At 48.4% G+C, this 14261-nt stretch overlaps 1 protein-coding gene across 1 annotated transcript; it reads right to left on the bottom strand.

Annotated features, from left to right (window-relative positions):
* Positions 1-371: 371 nt before the first annotated feature.
* LOC119431850 (uncharacterized) lies at positions 372-10229 on the bottom strand. The gene is made up of 2 exons (XM_037699304.2): positions 9902-10229; positions 372-2755 (listed from the first exon to the last, which is right to left on the bottom strand). The coding sequence occupies exons 1-2, from the start codon at positions 9916-9918 to the stop codon at positions 694-696; spliced, it is 2079 nt and encodes a 692-aa protein (XP_037555232.1). The 5' UTR covers positions 9919-10229; the 3' UTR covers positions 372-693.
* Positions 10230-14261: the final 4032 nt, after the last annotated feature.

The following is a 14261-nucleotide window of genomic DNA, read 5'->3' as shown; positions in this document are numbered from 1 at the left end:
AGAAAAGGCTGAACAACTCCCAGGTGTTCCTCTGGACACCCTTTCACAACACGCATGCTTTTGTCTAAATTATGTCTGTTAATGTGTGGCTGATATGTTGTGCCTAAGTGCTTGCACCAAGCTCACCTTTGCCATGCAGATGTCCCAAGCAGTCCACAGAATTCTAGAATAACTGAAAGTTTAGCAAGTTCATGGGATTCACAGTACAGAAAGGCATGCATGCGAACATGGATAAAAGTGTAACAATAAGGACTGCACAAACATCATGTTGTGTTGTACTTTTCACTTTACTTTCATCCGTGTTTGCACACCTGGCGTTTTCATACTGTGGGAGTCCAGGAAATGCTACTTCAACAAGAGACCTCCAGAAATGTGTGGCTTTCATTTTTCCTCTTTATTCAAGATGACTCCACCTTAATAAAAATAGAAATGCTCAGCTGCTTCTACAACCTTTCTTCTGAATCATTACTACTAGCCGTATCATCAGTCACAACCTCCACTTCAACCGAACACGCCAGAAGCAATGTGTTATTATAATAATCAGCTTTGTTTTTTGAGTAATGAGAAATCGGGTAGCAGGAAAATACAGCTTTGAAACACGTCCTACAGTCTCGTAATGCAGCAGCTTGGATAACAATCAATAACTTATATCAATACAAAACACTCTTTAAAATAAAGTGAGCGAGAAAGTTCTCATTTTTCTTCACCCCGACCATAGCAGTCCAGTGCAACCTGGATTGCCTCTACAGCGGCTTGCAAAGAAACCTTAGCAACTTTAGCATACGTTTCAGCAAGTGAATAGCTGTCACAAAGGAGGCGGAAGGCCTTTAAGGAGTCTTCATCAAACGCTTCATTTTTCAAAAGCTGAATGGCGCGGTTCCGGAGACACTGGTTCCTGTTAAGGATTTCACGAACAAGCCTGTAGTCCCTCTCGTAAGGTCCTATGCGGTCAAATTTCAGGTTGACAAGGACATAATTCTTTACCAAAGAATATGCCAGGTTCCGAAAAGCCTTGCCTCTGAGAAATTGGTCGCAACAACTGAGCGAAGCCAGCTGATGGTTGGTTTGCACTAGGGTGCTCAGAGTACTCGCATTTTCATTTGTGAGCAGTGTGCAATGGCCGAGTGCCACTTCAGTGAGGGTACGGTTCCCTGCAAGGGCACACATGAAGATCGATGTTTCAGATTCACAGAACTTCAGGAGAACACTCAACTTCCTGAGTGACCGAGTCGTCTCCAGAAGATGGACAAGGTCGGGCATGCAGTCTGATGGTTTACCACTGTAGACACTGAGTTCCTCTATGCGATCATACTCACACAAGGCTCGAAAGACATCTGACACCGCAGTTACCTGCGCTTGGCTTGTCCAGCCAAGTTCAAGTCTTGTGAGAGCAAGTTCACCACTGCGCAGCACACGAGAGAGTTGGCAGAGGCCGTGCGAGTTCCAAGGTGCGACTAACCGTCCAATGAGCCTGCCTGTCAGGTGAAACGAAATATCTTGCTCACTTAAGGGCAATCCACCTAGCCAGACCTGCTCCACAGTCAAGTTCTGCTCTAAGGCGATCGCAAAATGCTTCAGTACTTCTGCTGTGAGGCAGCACTGCTCCAGGTGCGCACGTTTCCGAGTTCTGGTCTTGGCGAGTACCTGGGCCAGACGCAGAGCACTTGCGCCAACAATTTTAGTGTCATTAAGGTGGAGATGGCTGAGGGTGCACAAGCCCGCTTCGAGCGCATTTGCAGCGAAACAAAAAGCATTACAGTTCCAGATGCCACCAAGAGACAACCGGAGAGATTTCAACCGAGTAAATGCATTCAGCAGCGCTGGCTGAGAAATTGGGCCATCCAAGACAGCACAACAGGCCAACGACAAGTTTTCAAGAGCAGAGTCTTGTCCTATCGCCTTTAGGATTGCCATTGCTGCCGCAGTTTGGACATTTGACACTGAAAGACTTCTCAAAGTCCTGTTTTTCTTCAAGGCTTTTCCCAGGTGCTCTGCTAATTTCCCACAGAAGTCTTTTTGGCCTTCGATAGAAAGTGCCGTCAAGGACCCACAGCTGTTCAAAGCATTGAGCACTCTCTTAGCCGGCCTCGAGAGCACGAACTGACAGAGGGTTAGGCAGCTGATAGAAGTGCACTGCAGTAATGCTGCAACTTCTTTTGACATGCGATCATCAAGTAAGAGGTTTGAAAGGTCCAAACAGTCTATTTTGCTCCTTTTCCTTAGCGCACTTATAGTGCAGACATTACTGGACTGCAGTGCAAGCGGTGGGCTCAACTTGATGTGCGTCAGTCCAGGAGCTGCTGCAGTGGCTGCAGCCACAACGTCTGGAAAGTGGAAAACAAGTGCCGATTCGTCAAGACAAAGCTGCCACACACAGCGGTGTGTCTTGAGCAAGTACAGTGACAAAACTGTGCTGCTGAGCATGCCCTCGTCTGGCTTTGCCGCTGCTCTCTCTTCTCTTTCAACATCGAGTGAGCGAAGTGTAAGGCGCTGTGGTGCATCCTCCACAAGTTCAAGGTTAACATCATCAAGTTGCTTATTTATAGGCGACAGGAAGCCGACAATCCAGCAGTTCAGGTTGTCACTCTGCAGAGAGCAGGGACGAGTGATATCCACACCAAGCAGTTCCAATGACCTCCTCAGTCGGGCCACGAGGCCCATCAACTCGGACGGGCACACGCACGGGATGCTGCAGACAAATTCATCCAGTTCGGCCTCTGCACTTGGGAGATGAGACCCGATGGCCATGCCAGCCCTGAAGGCAAACAGAAAAAGACAGGAAGACAGCCTTTCTCAGCCAGCTTTGCCGGCCAAGTTTTCAGCTCAATGCAGGGCACAATAAAGAATAAGCAAAATGTATGGCAAATATCACACTCCTGCAGTATGTTAAAAATTTTAGTTATGCACTAGAAGTCTAAAAGGGCCAACCAGAAAGCAATGATCACAAGAATTTTTAGAAGGAACCTAGCAGTGGCCGAGATAAAAACAAATAAAGCAACAATGCGGGTAGCCTAGCCACCTTGATTGCAGCAGAGGCTTTTGCCTGTAGCCTGAACCAGTGCATGCAAGTCAGATTCCTTTTGCCTACCATACAGACCCGTGTAAGGGCCGCATCCCCAACTTGGCAGCCCAAAATTTTGAAAATCAGAGTTTCCAACAGAGAATCAATCGCATACATTTTCTCGATGCCACGTGCGTACATTAGCTAATTTTCACGCACTGCATACTTGTGTGTGCCACTACTGGATGGCGAGAGCCAGGGTGTGTACAAGTCACTGGCATCATTTAAGGTTCGGTCCCGTGTAAGAGGCACACCTCAACAAAACTGACAAAAAAGTGTGGCCCTTACATGAGTCTACACAGTATATCAAGGGCCTACTTCATTTTTTTTGTCACACCGTTCTCCGTCTCCCCTCTGGTCCACAGCAATTGGTGCCTCAAAAACATTGTACTGACACAAGCCACTGAATAGCATGCAAAGAATGCGAAGATCTTCACAGCTGTTTTTTTTTTTTTTTTTTTGACGTCGCCAAACCTTACGACAGCGTACCACATGGCCCATTGTTTCGACACATGACAGATGTTATAATGCTCAATGTTTGGATCTGCTTGTTGCACCAACTGTACATGCGAAAAACTGTGATGGCCCACTTTGGCAATGCCAAATCGGAACAAGTAACAGTGGAGTGTGGTCTCAAATGGTGCTGTCACCACTGCTTTACATGCCACATGACCAGAGTATGCTCTATTGGTGACGGGACTTGGGTTCCTCTCTGCCACACACACTTAGCAGAGGCAGACAGGAAACATGAATGCTGCCTGGGCTTGTGTACTTGGATGATACTGTCCTGATAGCAGAAAATATATAGTGAACCTCCAGCGCCTTAGTGAAGGTATCTTGTGGGGTCTCAAGTGCTCTATGGAACAAAGGGTGCAGTACACAGTAGTGCAGACAAACAAAAGCACATTTAGTGCACCTCCAATGCAATAAGCAAGCTAGCTGAATACAGAATGAATGGAACATGCCAACAGAATACACTGAGGAACCGAGGGGTTCCACTCAAGACGTAAAAATACCAAGCGAATCTATTCCCTCATGTCGGACACCAATGTCCAAGTCATTCGCAGGTGCAGTCATGTGAAGAGACACAGTCGAACGATTCGTAATGATTCCGTGGGTCAGTCCTGCGGAGCGCGTGGGGGAACGCACAATTAGTTTGTGCGCACTGCCACTACGCAGCCAAAAATAATTAAGCTAGTTCCTCTAGCGGACAAGTATTCATGTCACCAGGTGGCGCTTGTGGGGATGCGCGACTCTCACGTGTCCCCTGATGTCGTTTTCCCCGCACGGCTCTCGGCGAGCGATGCGGGCATCCCGCGCGTGCGCCGATCTATGCTTCGTGAGAACGTCTTCCGTGGCTAGGAGAAGGCACCGGTATGGACGAACGCGGATCGTTTGAACGCACCACCGTTCGCATGACCGACTAGGCGACGGTGTCATAGCATGGGGCGAACATATTCGCTCGCTATCCGGTCGCGGTGAGTCGGACTTCCTTGATTTGTCACGCGCCCATGTGAATGTTCTATGCATAGTAATTCGGCTAGCGTGCATCAGTGTATGAAAGGTGCAATAAATGCCCTTGTGTTTGTTTGCACTACTGTGTTGTCGTTCCTTTGTCCCAAGAGCATGTGTGAGACCCGACATCTGGCTGCCCAACGTGGACCTCTTAGGGCATCGGACAATAATTTTAAGTTTTGCTCGGTTCGAGACAACCTTTCTTTCAACCGAAGCGTAGTCCTAGCGTGGATTTTGATCGCTAGTGGCGGCGGCGTGCTTTCTTGAGTGAGGCGATGGTTGCTGTAGCGTGTTTGAACTTTTCAACATGCTAAGCCTTTTCGCGAGTGTTTTGTTGAAGTACACTCGTTGGTATGAGAGCCACGTGGTCTGCCTCCTGGGAGAGCGAGGCCTAGCGCCCGCGGAGCATTGGCAAGCCTGAAGCGAGTGAGTACGGAAGCCTCGTGGGTGGTCCGAATTTCTTATGTAAATAGCTTCTTCTATATCTTTGACTTCGGAAGTCGCGGCTCAGGGAGCCAGGTAGCCGCAGGCCACGGGTGCCGCTAAGGGCTGACTGGTATTGCGGCCTGGCACCGGGCGCTCCGACACCGTCTGGGACGGTGGGCGCTGTCAACTCGGATGCTATGTGCACCGAGCGGGGTAGGACCACCTCACAGAGCTAACGTCTCCTCGCGGCTGCCTGTTGTGCCCATTCTGGGTGATGTGTTTTTTTTGATGCCGGTTGTTGTCAGGATTGCAACGCATTAGGCCTAAGGCTTTACGAAGCCGCCTGTCGCACGTGGAGGGACACAACCTGGTGGACCGTGGTGTCGCACATTGCTTCCCTCATTTGTTCACCTTGCACAAATTGAAATTACTCGTTCGACTCAAGAAAGTAAGCTTTGTTCACGTGAACTTAGCATCTGAAATGCCGCCCGAAATATTTTGCTAGCCGAATTGAACATCGTAGCACGTGGGCGATGCGTATGCCGAATTCCTCTCCTCTCCCTTGCACTACTTTAGTGTTTGTCGAGTGCGTTGAGTGTACTACGTGAGCGGAGTCACCCCTGGTTTGCTGTCACCTGCACATCGTCTGCGCTGCTGCCCCAGCCTACGAACGAGCCACCCCTGGCAATGGAGATGCCTGTGGCCAGTTCGGCACAGCGACTTCGGCGGCCGCCTATATCCGGATTGCAACACTCAGCGGCTGGGAAAAGAGCCAGCGGCTCTCATCAGCAGGGCGCATCAGCGTGAGCGACGCTTGCTCGTGCCGACTTCTGCATCGCCGTTTCCGGAGTCCTGGGCTGGAGTCATGCCGTCAAATCTGCAGAGCTGGTGCTGTGACCAACGGAAGCCAGCGATGAACCCCAGAGACAATGACGGCTCGCATGTTGTGGATAACGTGTGGACATTTCCTCGGCGCGGCCACTGTCGCATGTACTAACTTTTGTTTGCGACGCGCGTGCTGATAGACCGTGTGACATGTTTCGTCGGAGTATGTGTAGTGATTTAAGGTTGGGGGGGATGTGGGAATGCACGACTCTCGCGCGTCCCCTGATGTTTTCTCCGCATAGCTCGCGTCTCTTGTAGTCCGGCTTCTCCGCGTGGCTAAGCGCCGGAGGCGGTCATAGTGGTTGCGGCGCGTTGCGAGAGATGGCGCGAGTGTCGCGATGTTAACGCCACCGAACGGCGGGGTGACTTGGGAGAAAAAGGTTGAAGGCGCTTCCTCTTTGACTTGGGATCAGCGACCAACACACATGAATGCTTCGCGCGTGCGCCGGCCCGCGCGGGACCGTCTCACGAGGCTAAGAGCAGGACACCGGTATGGACGAACACGGATCGTTTGAATGCGCCACCGTTTGCGTGACTGTACACGTGAACGACTAGGAGATGGTGTCACAGCATGGGCCGAACATATTCGCTCGCTATCGGGTCGCGGTGAGTCGGACTTCCTTGATTTGTCGCGCGCCCATCTGAATGACCTATTGGCAGTAATTCGGCTAGTGTGTTTGTGTATGAAAGGTGCAATAAATGCCCTTTTGACTGCTTCCACTACTGTGTTGTTCCTTTGTCCCAAGAGCATGTGTGAGACCCCACACGCTAGCGTCTGACACCAGCGCAATCTCTCATACTGCTCCCCAAATGGGTCGACTGCCAGCAGTCTAGATGCACGAGGGAATACTGGATTCTAGGAGACACAAGAGACATGCAGGCAAATCAGGCAACACGAGAGAGTGGAGAGTCTCCACAATCTGCAATCCACCTAAAAAGAATCGGACTTGGTTTCAATGCCAAGAAATCTGCTGTGGTAAGTTGTCAGATCCAGATATTCGTGCAGTTGTGGCCATGCCTGGAGGAGAACTGATACAACAGACAAATGAATACCAGCACATCGGAGTGGTGTTGCGCAAGTGCAACTGTACTTGAGAAACACGAGGAGAATGTCCAAGTGGCATCGCGTAGCATAGTGAAAGTGCTACGCCAGAATAGCCTGTGGGGATGTAACTATTTCCTGCTGGCTTGAGACAAGCATGTGTGACTCTGGCCTGACAGTTGCAGATGCAGTGTTCTGACAGCAAAGACCAGACCATAGCCAGAGCAAGGACAATGGGAAGTGCGCCTGGGCTGCCATAGGTAAGTAGCCGTTGAAGCCATACAGGGAGACGCAAGCTAGTATAATTACGAAGCCCGCGAAGCCAGAAGTAAGCTGGCTTACGAAAGCCGACTGCGCCTGACGAATAATGTGAAGTGGGCGAGGCATTTGTTCAGGTACATTTAACATAACGGGCATGAGAACGCAATAGAGTGCGGGGGTACACATCCTGTGCTAGAATTATGCTTTTTTCGCAGCCTTTTCACAGCGACAAGATGCACAAATGGGCAGAAAGCAGCCCAAACATAGGTGTGCACGAAAGTGACAATATAGTAGCAAAATGCAATGATGAACAAGCCCATCTATGTACATTGCACCCACAAGATGACGACCAGCTTAGAACACCTGTCTGACAACAGCTACAGTACTGGTTTACTTTTTGAGGTCCGAGCAGGAACGCTGCGCAAGCTGATTTGACTCTTCAGCAGAAGTCACGAATTCTTGGTGCCAGTTAACATCTCCTAGAAATCATTGATTTGCAAACTAGTGGACTCCACCTGTCATGCAACAAACAAACCTTGAGTAGCCTGCGTGCAGAAGTTTGTGGTTAGAAAGCGAGTTTCATATTCGGGCCTGTGCTTGTACCTGATTTATGCTATGACAGCCACATGCCTTGTTATTGTGCCAAAAATGATTGAATACGGAATTGTTCAGGTACACCCAGGTATTGAGGTTCAGGAATGTTCCATTCGCAGACATGGAATGAACCCCTTACGTGTCAACGTGCACCATTCAAACTGATCATGTGTGGCACAATCTGGATTTGAAAACTTCCACCATTTATCAGGCTGATTAAGGCTGCGGACTGAAGGAAGAAGACTACATAAAAAATATGGTGAATTTGGAGACTGGGAATTCCAACATGATTCTGGTGCAAGCGACGCACACTCCTTCAATGAAGAGCAGTGAACTGGGGCGCAACCTTATACGCGTTCCAAAATGGAACGGAGGCGGTCCGTTCCATCGAGCCCCACACGATTGGTCAATTTGAACCGTGACGATCAAATTGACCAATCGTGTGCGGCTCGATGGAACAGACCGCCTCCGTTCCATTTTAGAATGCGTACAAGATCGCGCCTTTGTTTCAGCCTCACCGAAGAAAATGACGAGAACATCATTAGAACAAACTGCCAATGGGTCATTAGAGCACAGTTTCTTCTAAATAGTTTTTTGCGTAAGAGTATGTGCTTTACTTGTCACTTCAACAGTGAACTGCAAGTGTTCGTGTGGCATACTTCTGAACAAGTTGCCAGAATGAGTATGCGCGGTCAACTAACCATGCAAGTCAGCAATGATTCAAAGAACCATATGTAGCTTTTGGAATGGCTACATAATTAGTATTGGCATATGCTTACCAAGAGCCCCTTACATTTCTAATTGTTAATAGACCTGCATTAGGGGCAACTGTGCCAATGTGGACGCTTGGGAGACGTCGTGGGTTTCATCTGGTAGGGTGCAGAGCGCAAAACACAAAGCAAGCGACAGCACTGCACTGCCGGCTTCGTCGACAGCACCGTGCTGACAACAGCACCGCGCTCCGTCTGTCCTCGTCCATTTAGAGATTTACACCTTCCTGGCAAATGTGGCTGCAAATGGGTCGCTGCACACTCAATCCTATCAGTGCAGACATGCTGAAATGTCCCTGTTCTGGATTTGTTGACAAGTTTCTTTCATGTGCACGCTGCCATCGTGGGCTGCTACAGCATTCCAACACAGTTGTTTGTAGTGCTAATTTTTTGAAGAAATTGTTTTCTAGTGCCAGCGAATCCCAGCTCATAAGTCGTGCTGTTCAACTGCTTTGCACCATGTCGCAACAACAGAAAACTGACTACTTTCTGAATAATTTTAGTTATGTAACACTGGAACCACACTCTCATGCATGCTTATGGGCCCAGCAGTCTTCTTTGTGCTTTAGCATGGAGAAGTGCTATGTCTTGTGCGCTGAAAAAGCATGAGAAAGTCCACAACTGAATGTAGCACATTGTCCAACTCGGAGTCTAGATGTTCTCGAGTAAAAAACACAGAATTATGAATATTTCGGCAAAAAAATTCACGCAGGAAAGCCTCCATTAAAGCAAGACATGTATTTCAGTGTGCTAGAACCACCATTCAGTGGTACTCCGGGGTGCTAGGCATCAGTGCAGGGAGGGAAAAAAAAAAAAAATTCGCTGATCCCTTAACGGACATGTTGTGAAGCGAAGCTTTGTTTATTGTCTGGCTCAATGAGCTTTAGTAGGAATCGTACTGGGACACTCCCATTCTGGAGGATTGGCCAAGAAGGCACACACCGAGTGGCTAAATCAAAGAAAATAAAGTGAATCAATGAATCCGTTACACCATTTCAATAACAGATCGGTGTGCTCCAGACGTACCGGTGGGCTGACATTATATGTTCAGGTTTTACATAGGAAGTGATTAGTTACGCAGTCAGTACACAAGAGTTATATAAGCCGCTTCGCGGGTATTTTCCAACAGCCAGGCAACCACGCCAAACCAGGGAAAGTAGGCAAAGAACGCTTCAAAACAGCGCGAACACACAAGAGGCAAAGACGACTGCACAGCGTCGTTATCTTTCGTCGTACCCTGCCAGACAGCCACGACTTGCAGCGCTCTGCTCGTTGTCGTCCTCCTGTCAGCCTAGCGCGAGTTTTTCAAAAGCAATGCAAGCGAGGTCTCGTATGAAGACCACATACCTGTATGCTGTGGGCATGGCTGCGCAAGGCAGAGTGGATACGGCAGACGCCTTCAGAATGGACGCGGAGAATCGGCCTCAACGCTGCGTGAACGATCGCACCAGCATCATATGTCCGTCACTTGCGACTCCGGGCACAAAAGCAACAAAACACCACTGGCGTTTCATTCACGTGGACTAACCACGCGCTGACACAGCCTTCGCGTGCCGCAATTTTGCCGCGCGTAGTACCGCTAGGAACCATAGAATAAAGAACCAACACCGCCGTCAGCACGCGAACGCTCCACAGCGTGCAATCACGTGACCCTGCCTCCGAGATTATTACAACGGCGTCTGTTGCGATCCAGGAGGCAGGACCCGCGGTCATACAGTTTCTCACTATAACACCTAGAGGGTAAACTGGCGCCACCGTCTATGCGAGTCACCAGCTCTTGCCTTTCTTAAAGGGCGCCGTGCCTAGAGTGACCTAGAATATGGGAGAGTGTCCAAAGCGCCGGCTCCGGCGAGGGCCTTTTTCTGTGAACTGCCGCGCCGCGCCGCTGCTGCTCCGGACCCGTGGGCTTTTCGCGCTCGCGAAGCGCGCGGGAATCGAGGGTCGTCTGCTACGCGCTGTAGATTTTTGCGTTCATTTTCCACGCAAAGCACTTAAACTCTATTTAACTTCAACAGTGTGGTGCTGCATGGAGCTCACCAATATCTGAGCGTTTCTTTGTGCTTTGGCAGCACGATAATGCCAGAACTAACGTATCAAACTCACCAGCGCGGCCTAGCTCCGGTGCTAGAGTTCGGGAGCGGTATTACGGTAACTGCGCGTGCATAGAAACGCGCTAAATAAGTCCGCGCAAGGAAAGAACGTAAAAAAGAAACGTTATTCGCATGGGTACGCGGGCAATAGCACCATGCTTGCAAGAATAAGAGTAACGAAAAAGGTAAATTACTCGCGAAGTCAAGTGAAATACTTACGTGCGTGCAGTGACCGCTTCGCTCACCATTACGCGCTTTTCGCTCACCGTCAGTAGTGATTTACAGCTATGTGCATATGTATTTATTCGAATATTTTTTAGCCATGACAATATTTTATTATGAACAGAGCAGAGTGAGAAGGTGTAAGGGAAGCAAGAGAAAGAGCAAAGACGGCCCTAACGCCGCAATATTGTTGGCTTATTTCGCTTCAGAGATTGCGTACACGAACAATTCTTGCTGTACGCTATCTCTTCAATACAAACTTCGCGCATGATGTACCTTAAGATTCACCGTGAGCGAAGCTTTCTTCAAATTCAAACATTCGAAAGAAAAGCCATTCGATCCAGCCAATATAGCTAAACAAATATATGTTCTTTTCTACATTGAAATGAATGATAGCTGGTACTGGCCTAGCCATTTACTAATTTGGTATGTAAACGTTATTACTGCAATAGCCTTGTTTTAATAATCCGTGAACCTCTCTATGAAATTACCAACATATATTTAACTTCTCATGATACCATAGTTATTGCTTAACGTGTGATTTTTTTACGTAAACTAACAAGCATTCACGGCGCGTGACGATGTTTGTGCTTGCATTATATTGAGTGGAAAATCGTCTTGAAAATTACTGTCTTTGATGCACTACAAATATCGCTATTGATTCTACACATCCCTAAAATAGTTATCTTCAATAACAGCAAACTATGAAAAGTTTATGTTCTGGTGATTTGTTGCCTCTTTCATTACGTAACTACAAGTACGTAGTTATCGGCCAGTATATAAGTATATTTGCTGTGTACGAACCAGCAAGCATACGCAATAAATATTCCTAAAGTTACTTTCATGTTAAAATTCGCTTAGTGATTGCGTTCTTGCAACACAAGAAGGCGAAAGACGAGTTGCACATACGTAATCCATCATGTTCGTTTTCTGACATTTGCTCGGGATTATGAAATGAAGCATACGTATACAATGTTGCAATGTTAGCGTTTCATTTATTTTGGTTTGTCTTGTTTTTTGCCGCGTATATTTCTCGCGTACCCTATACCTATACACGCCGTGCTATAGCTTATTTAGTGGCTTTGGTAGGTTGTACTACTAAGCTCGAGGACGCGGGTTCGATTCCTTGCCACAGCGGCTTACATTTCGATGGAGGCGAAATGCATAAGACACCCGTGTACATAGAATTAGGTGAACGTTAAAGAACCCGAGGTGGTCGAAATTAACGGAGCCCTCCACTGCGGCGTCTCTCATAGCCATATTGTGATTTTTGGGTGTAAAACCCCAGAAATTATCATTACTATTATTACCCTTTACCTGTGCTCTCAGTTATTCATGATATATGGGTAGGTTCGACACGTTGAGATCGAGATTGGCATTCAACACGTTATTTATCGTCACACATCATCAGAGGGATTTCTGGCCGTCGTCGTATGACTACACGTCATATTGTTATATGTGCTTGGCGGCTGCGCCTGATAATACAGGGTGTTCAAAACTAAGCTTTATGGTTTCCTTAAAATTAGGCACTGGGAGACACGCGAAGACCACCTATGCAAATAAGTTATGTGGCTAAGGGGGCCCAAAGTGAGAGGGTAATTATCGCTGTGAGCAGCCCAATTAACTAAAATTGAACAATTATTTTTGTTGACTGCAGTAAGTGGGTATGTTTGTATTGAAAACTTAGAGACAGTCGAGTTTCTACACAGTATCAGTCGGAAGAATTATTCTAGCGTGTCCGTGCTGCGAGGTATCCGACTCCAAATTTCAATTGTCGTACTGCGCAGAATAATCGAGTCGACGCGAGAGCGGTTTATGCTTTGTGTTGCTGTGGAAGAGAGGCATTTTGGACATTTTAGGGTATTGACATCTTGATGGGTGAAGTGTTGTCATGAGATTTGTGCATGACAACACAAATTTAAAGCGGCAGTATGAAATATTCGTTAGCATAGCTAAAAATGTTTCTGCTGTTGATGGTGCAGTTGTTGCTCTTGATTTCAATAAAACTTACAATGCTTGAAAATCATCAGTCACTTTATTTGCGTAGCCCAGACAAGGACCATGGCCGGTCGTCTAGTCACCATTACGCACGCGTACTGCCCTCCGGCTTCTCCGCTCGCGCCATTATCTCGGCATGGCAGCTGCCGCCATCGCTACAGGCTGCGCGGTCGCGTGTTACGACAGTGGTTACGGGTAAAGCCCCTATATTTATAAATGTAGCGCCATTCTTAGATCTCGCCGCCACCGCGCTCACCCCGGCGCTTCCTCCTCGCCCTCTCTTAGCCGCCTCCTGTCGCCCCAGCCTCCTCCGCTCCCCCTTTGGCCAATCCGTGTCACGTGGAAGTTCGCGTCGCGCTTTTGTATATTTTTTTCTTTCCAGCGCGCTCCGACTGCCATTCTCGGGCCTGTGCGACGAAAGTGCTGTACGCACAAACGGATCAAACGTGTTATGGACAAGAACTTCGTTGTGATGGCATGCTGCTGCGCCTTAAGTTGCCGCAACCGACAAGGCGAGGGCAAAGCTAGGCTTTTTTTGTTTACCATCCGGCGTGCGCAAACGCTTGCTGCACACTTGATATTTGCGCCGTCTCGCATCGTCGCGTTGCTACTTCCAAAATGGCATTATTAAGACCAGTTACTGACTGACGAAGCAAAATCGCGCCTCAAAAACGTCTCCGCAGGGCGCGATCGAAGTTTTCCTCGGATTTCCTCTGGTAGCGCGTTAGCTGTCGTCTGCCACGGCAGGCCCGACGCAGGCGGCGCCACTGTCGATATCGCGCCTCGATCGCGCTGGTCGCGCCGAGCGCGATAGTGGAACGGAGGAGGAGGGAAGTGGATGGCGCTACTTTTCTTATATAGGGGCTTTAGTTACGGGTTCTTAGATTTTTTTTTTTTTTCATTTCGCGAGCCGTGAGGGGAAGGTGGACAGTTATTAGACAGTTTTAGTTTAGCGTTAGCGTAATAGCGGGGTTACGGGAAATAGCGTTACCGTTCCGCAAACGAACTTTGCAGAAAGAGAGTTTTAGTATAGCGTGATAGCGTAGTTTACGTGCGGGACGCTATTCCATTACGCTTTTAATTTCGCATACACAGGGCACCTAATTCTATGTGTGTGTGCGTCCGGAAAGTGCGATAGGCAGCGCAATGGAAGCCAGGAGCGCGTTGTATTTTTACTTCACATGTCCGTCGATCTGCAACGAAACAGACAAGCAGTACAAGCTGTCTACCATAGCCTCCGAAATCCTCCCATCTCAGAGGCCATATGCCATTGTCGCGCCTATCTCTCGACTTTAGCGACAGATGGCGCTCGGATCTCAAAAAAAATTTCTCTCGTTAGGCTTAGGCGCGTTCGAAACGAGAAACGATCTCGAAAATTCCTCAAGATTAGCCATAAC

This window comes from Dermacentor silvarum, chromosome 10 (genome assembly GCF_013339745.2).
Source record: "Dermacentor silvarum isolate Dsil-2018 chromosome 10, BIME_Dsil_1.4, whole genome shotgun sequence".
Lineage (NCBI taxonomy): Eukaryota > Metazoa > Arthropoda > Arachnida > Ixodida > Ixodidae > Dermacentor > Dermacentor silvarum.
The sequence above is the reverse complement of the archived record's forward strand: the minus strand, read 5'-3'. Positions and strand labels throughout refer to the sequence as shown.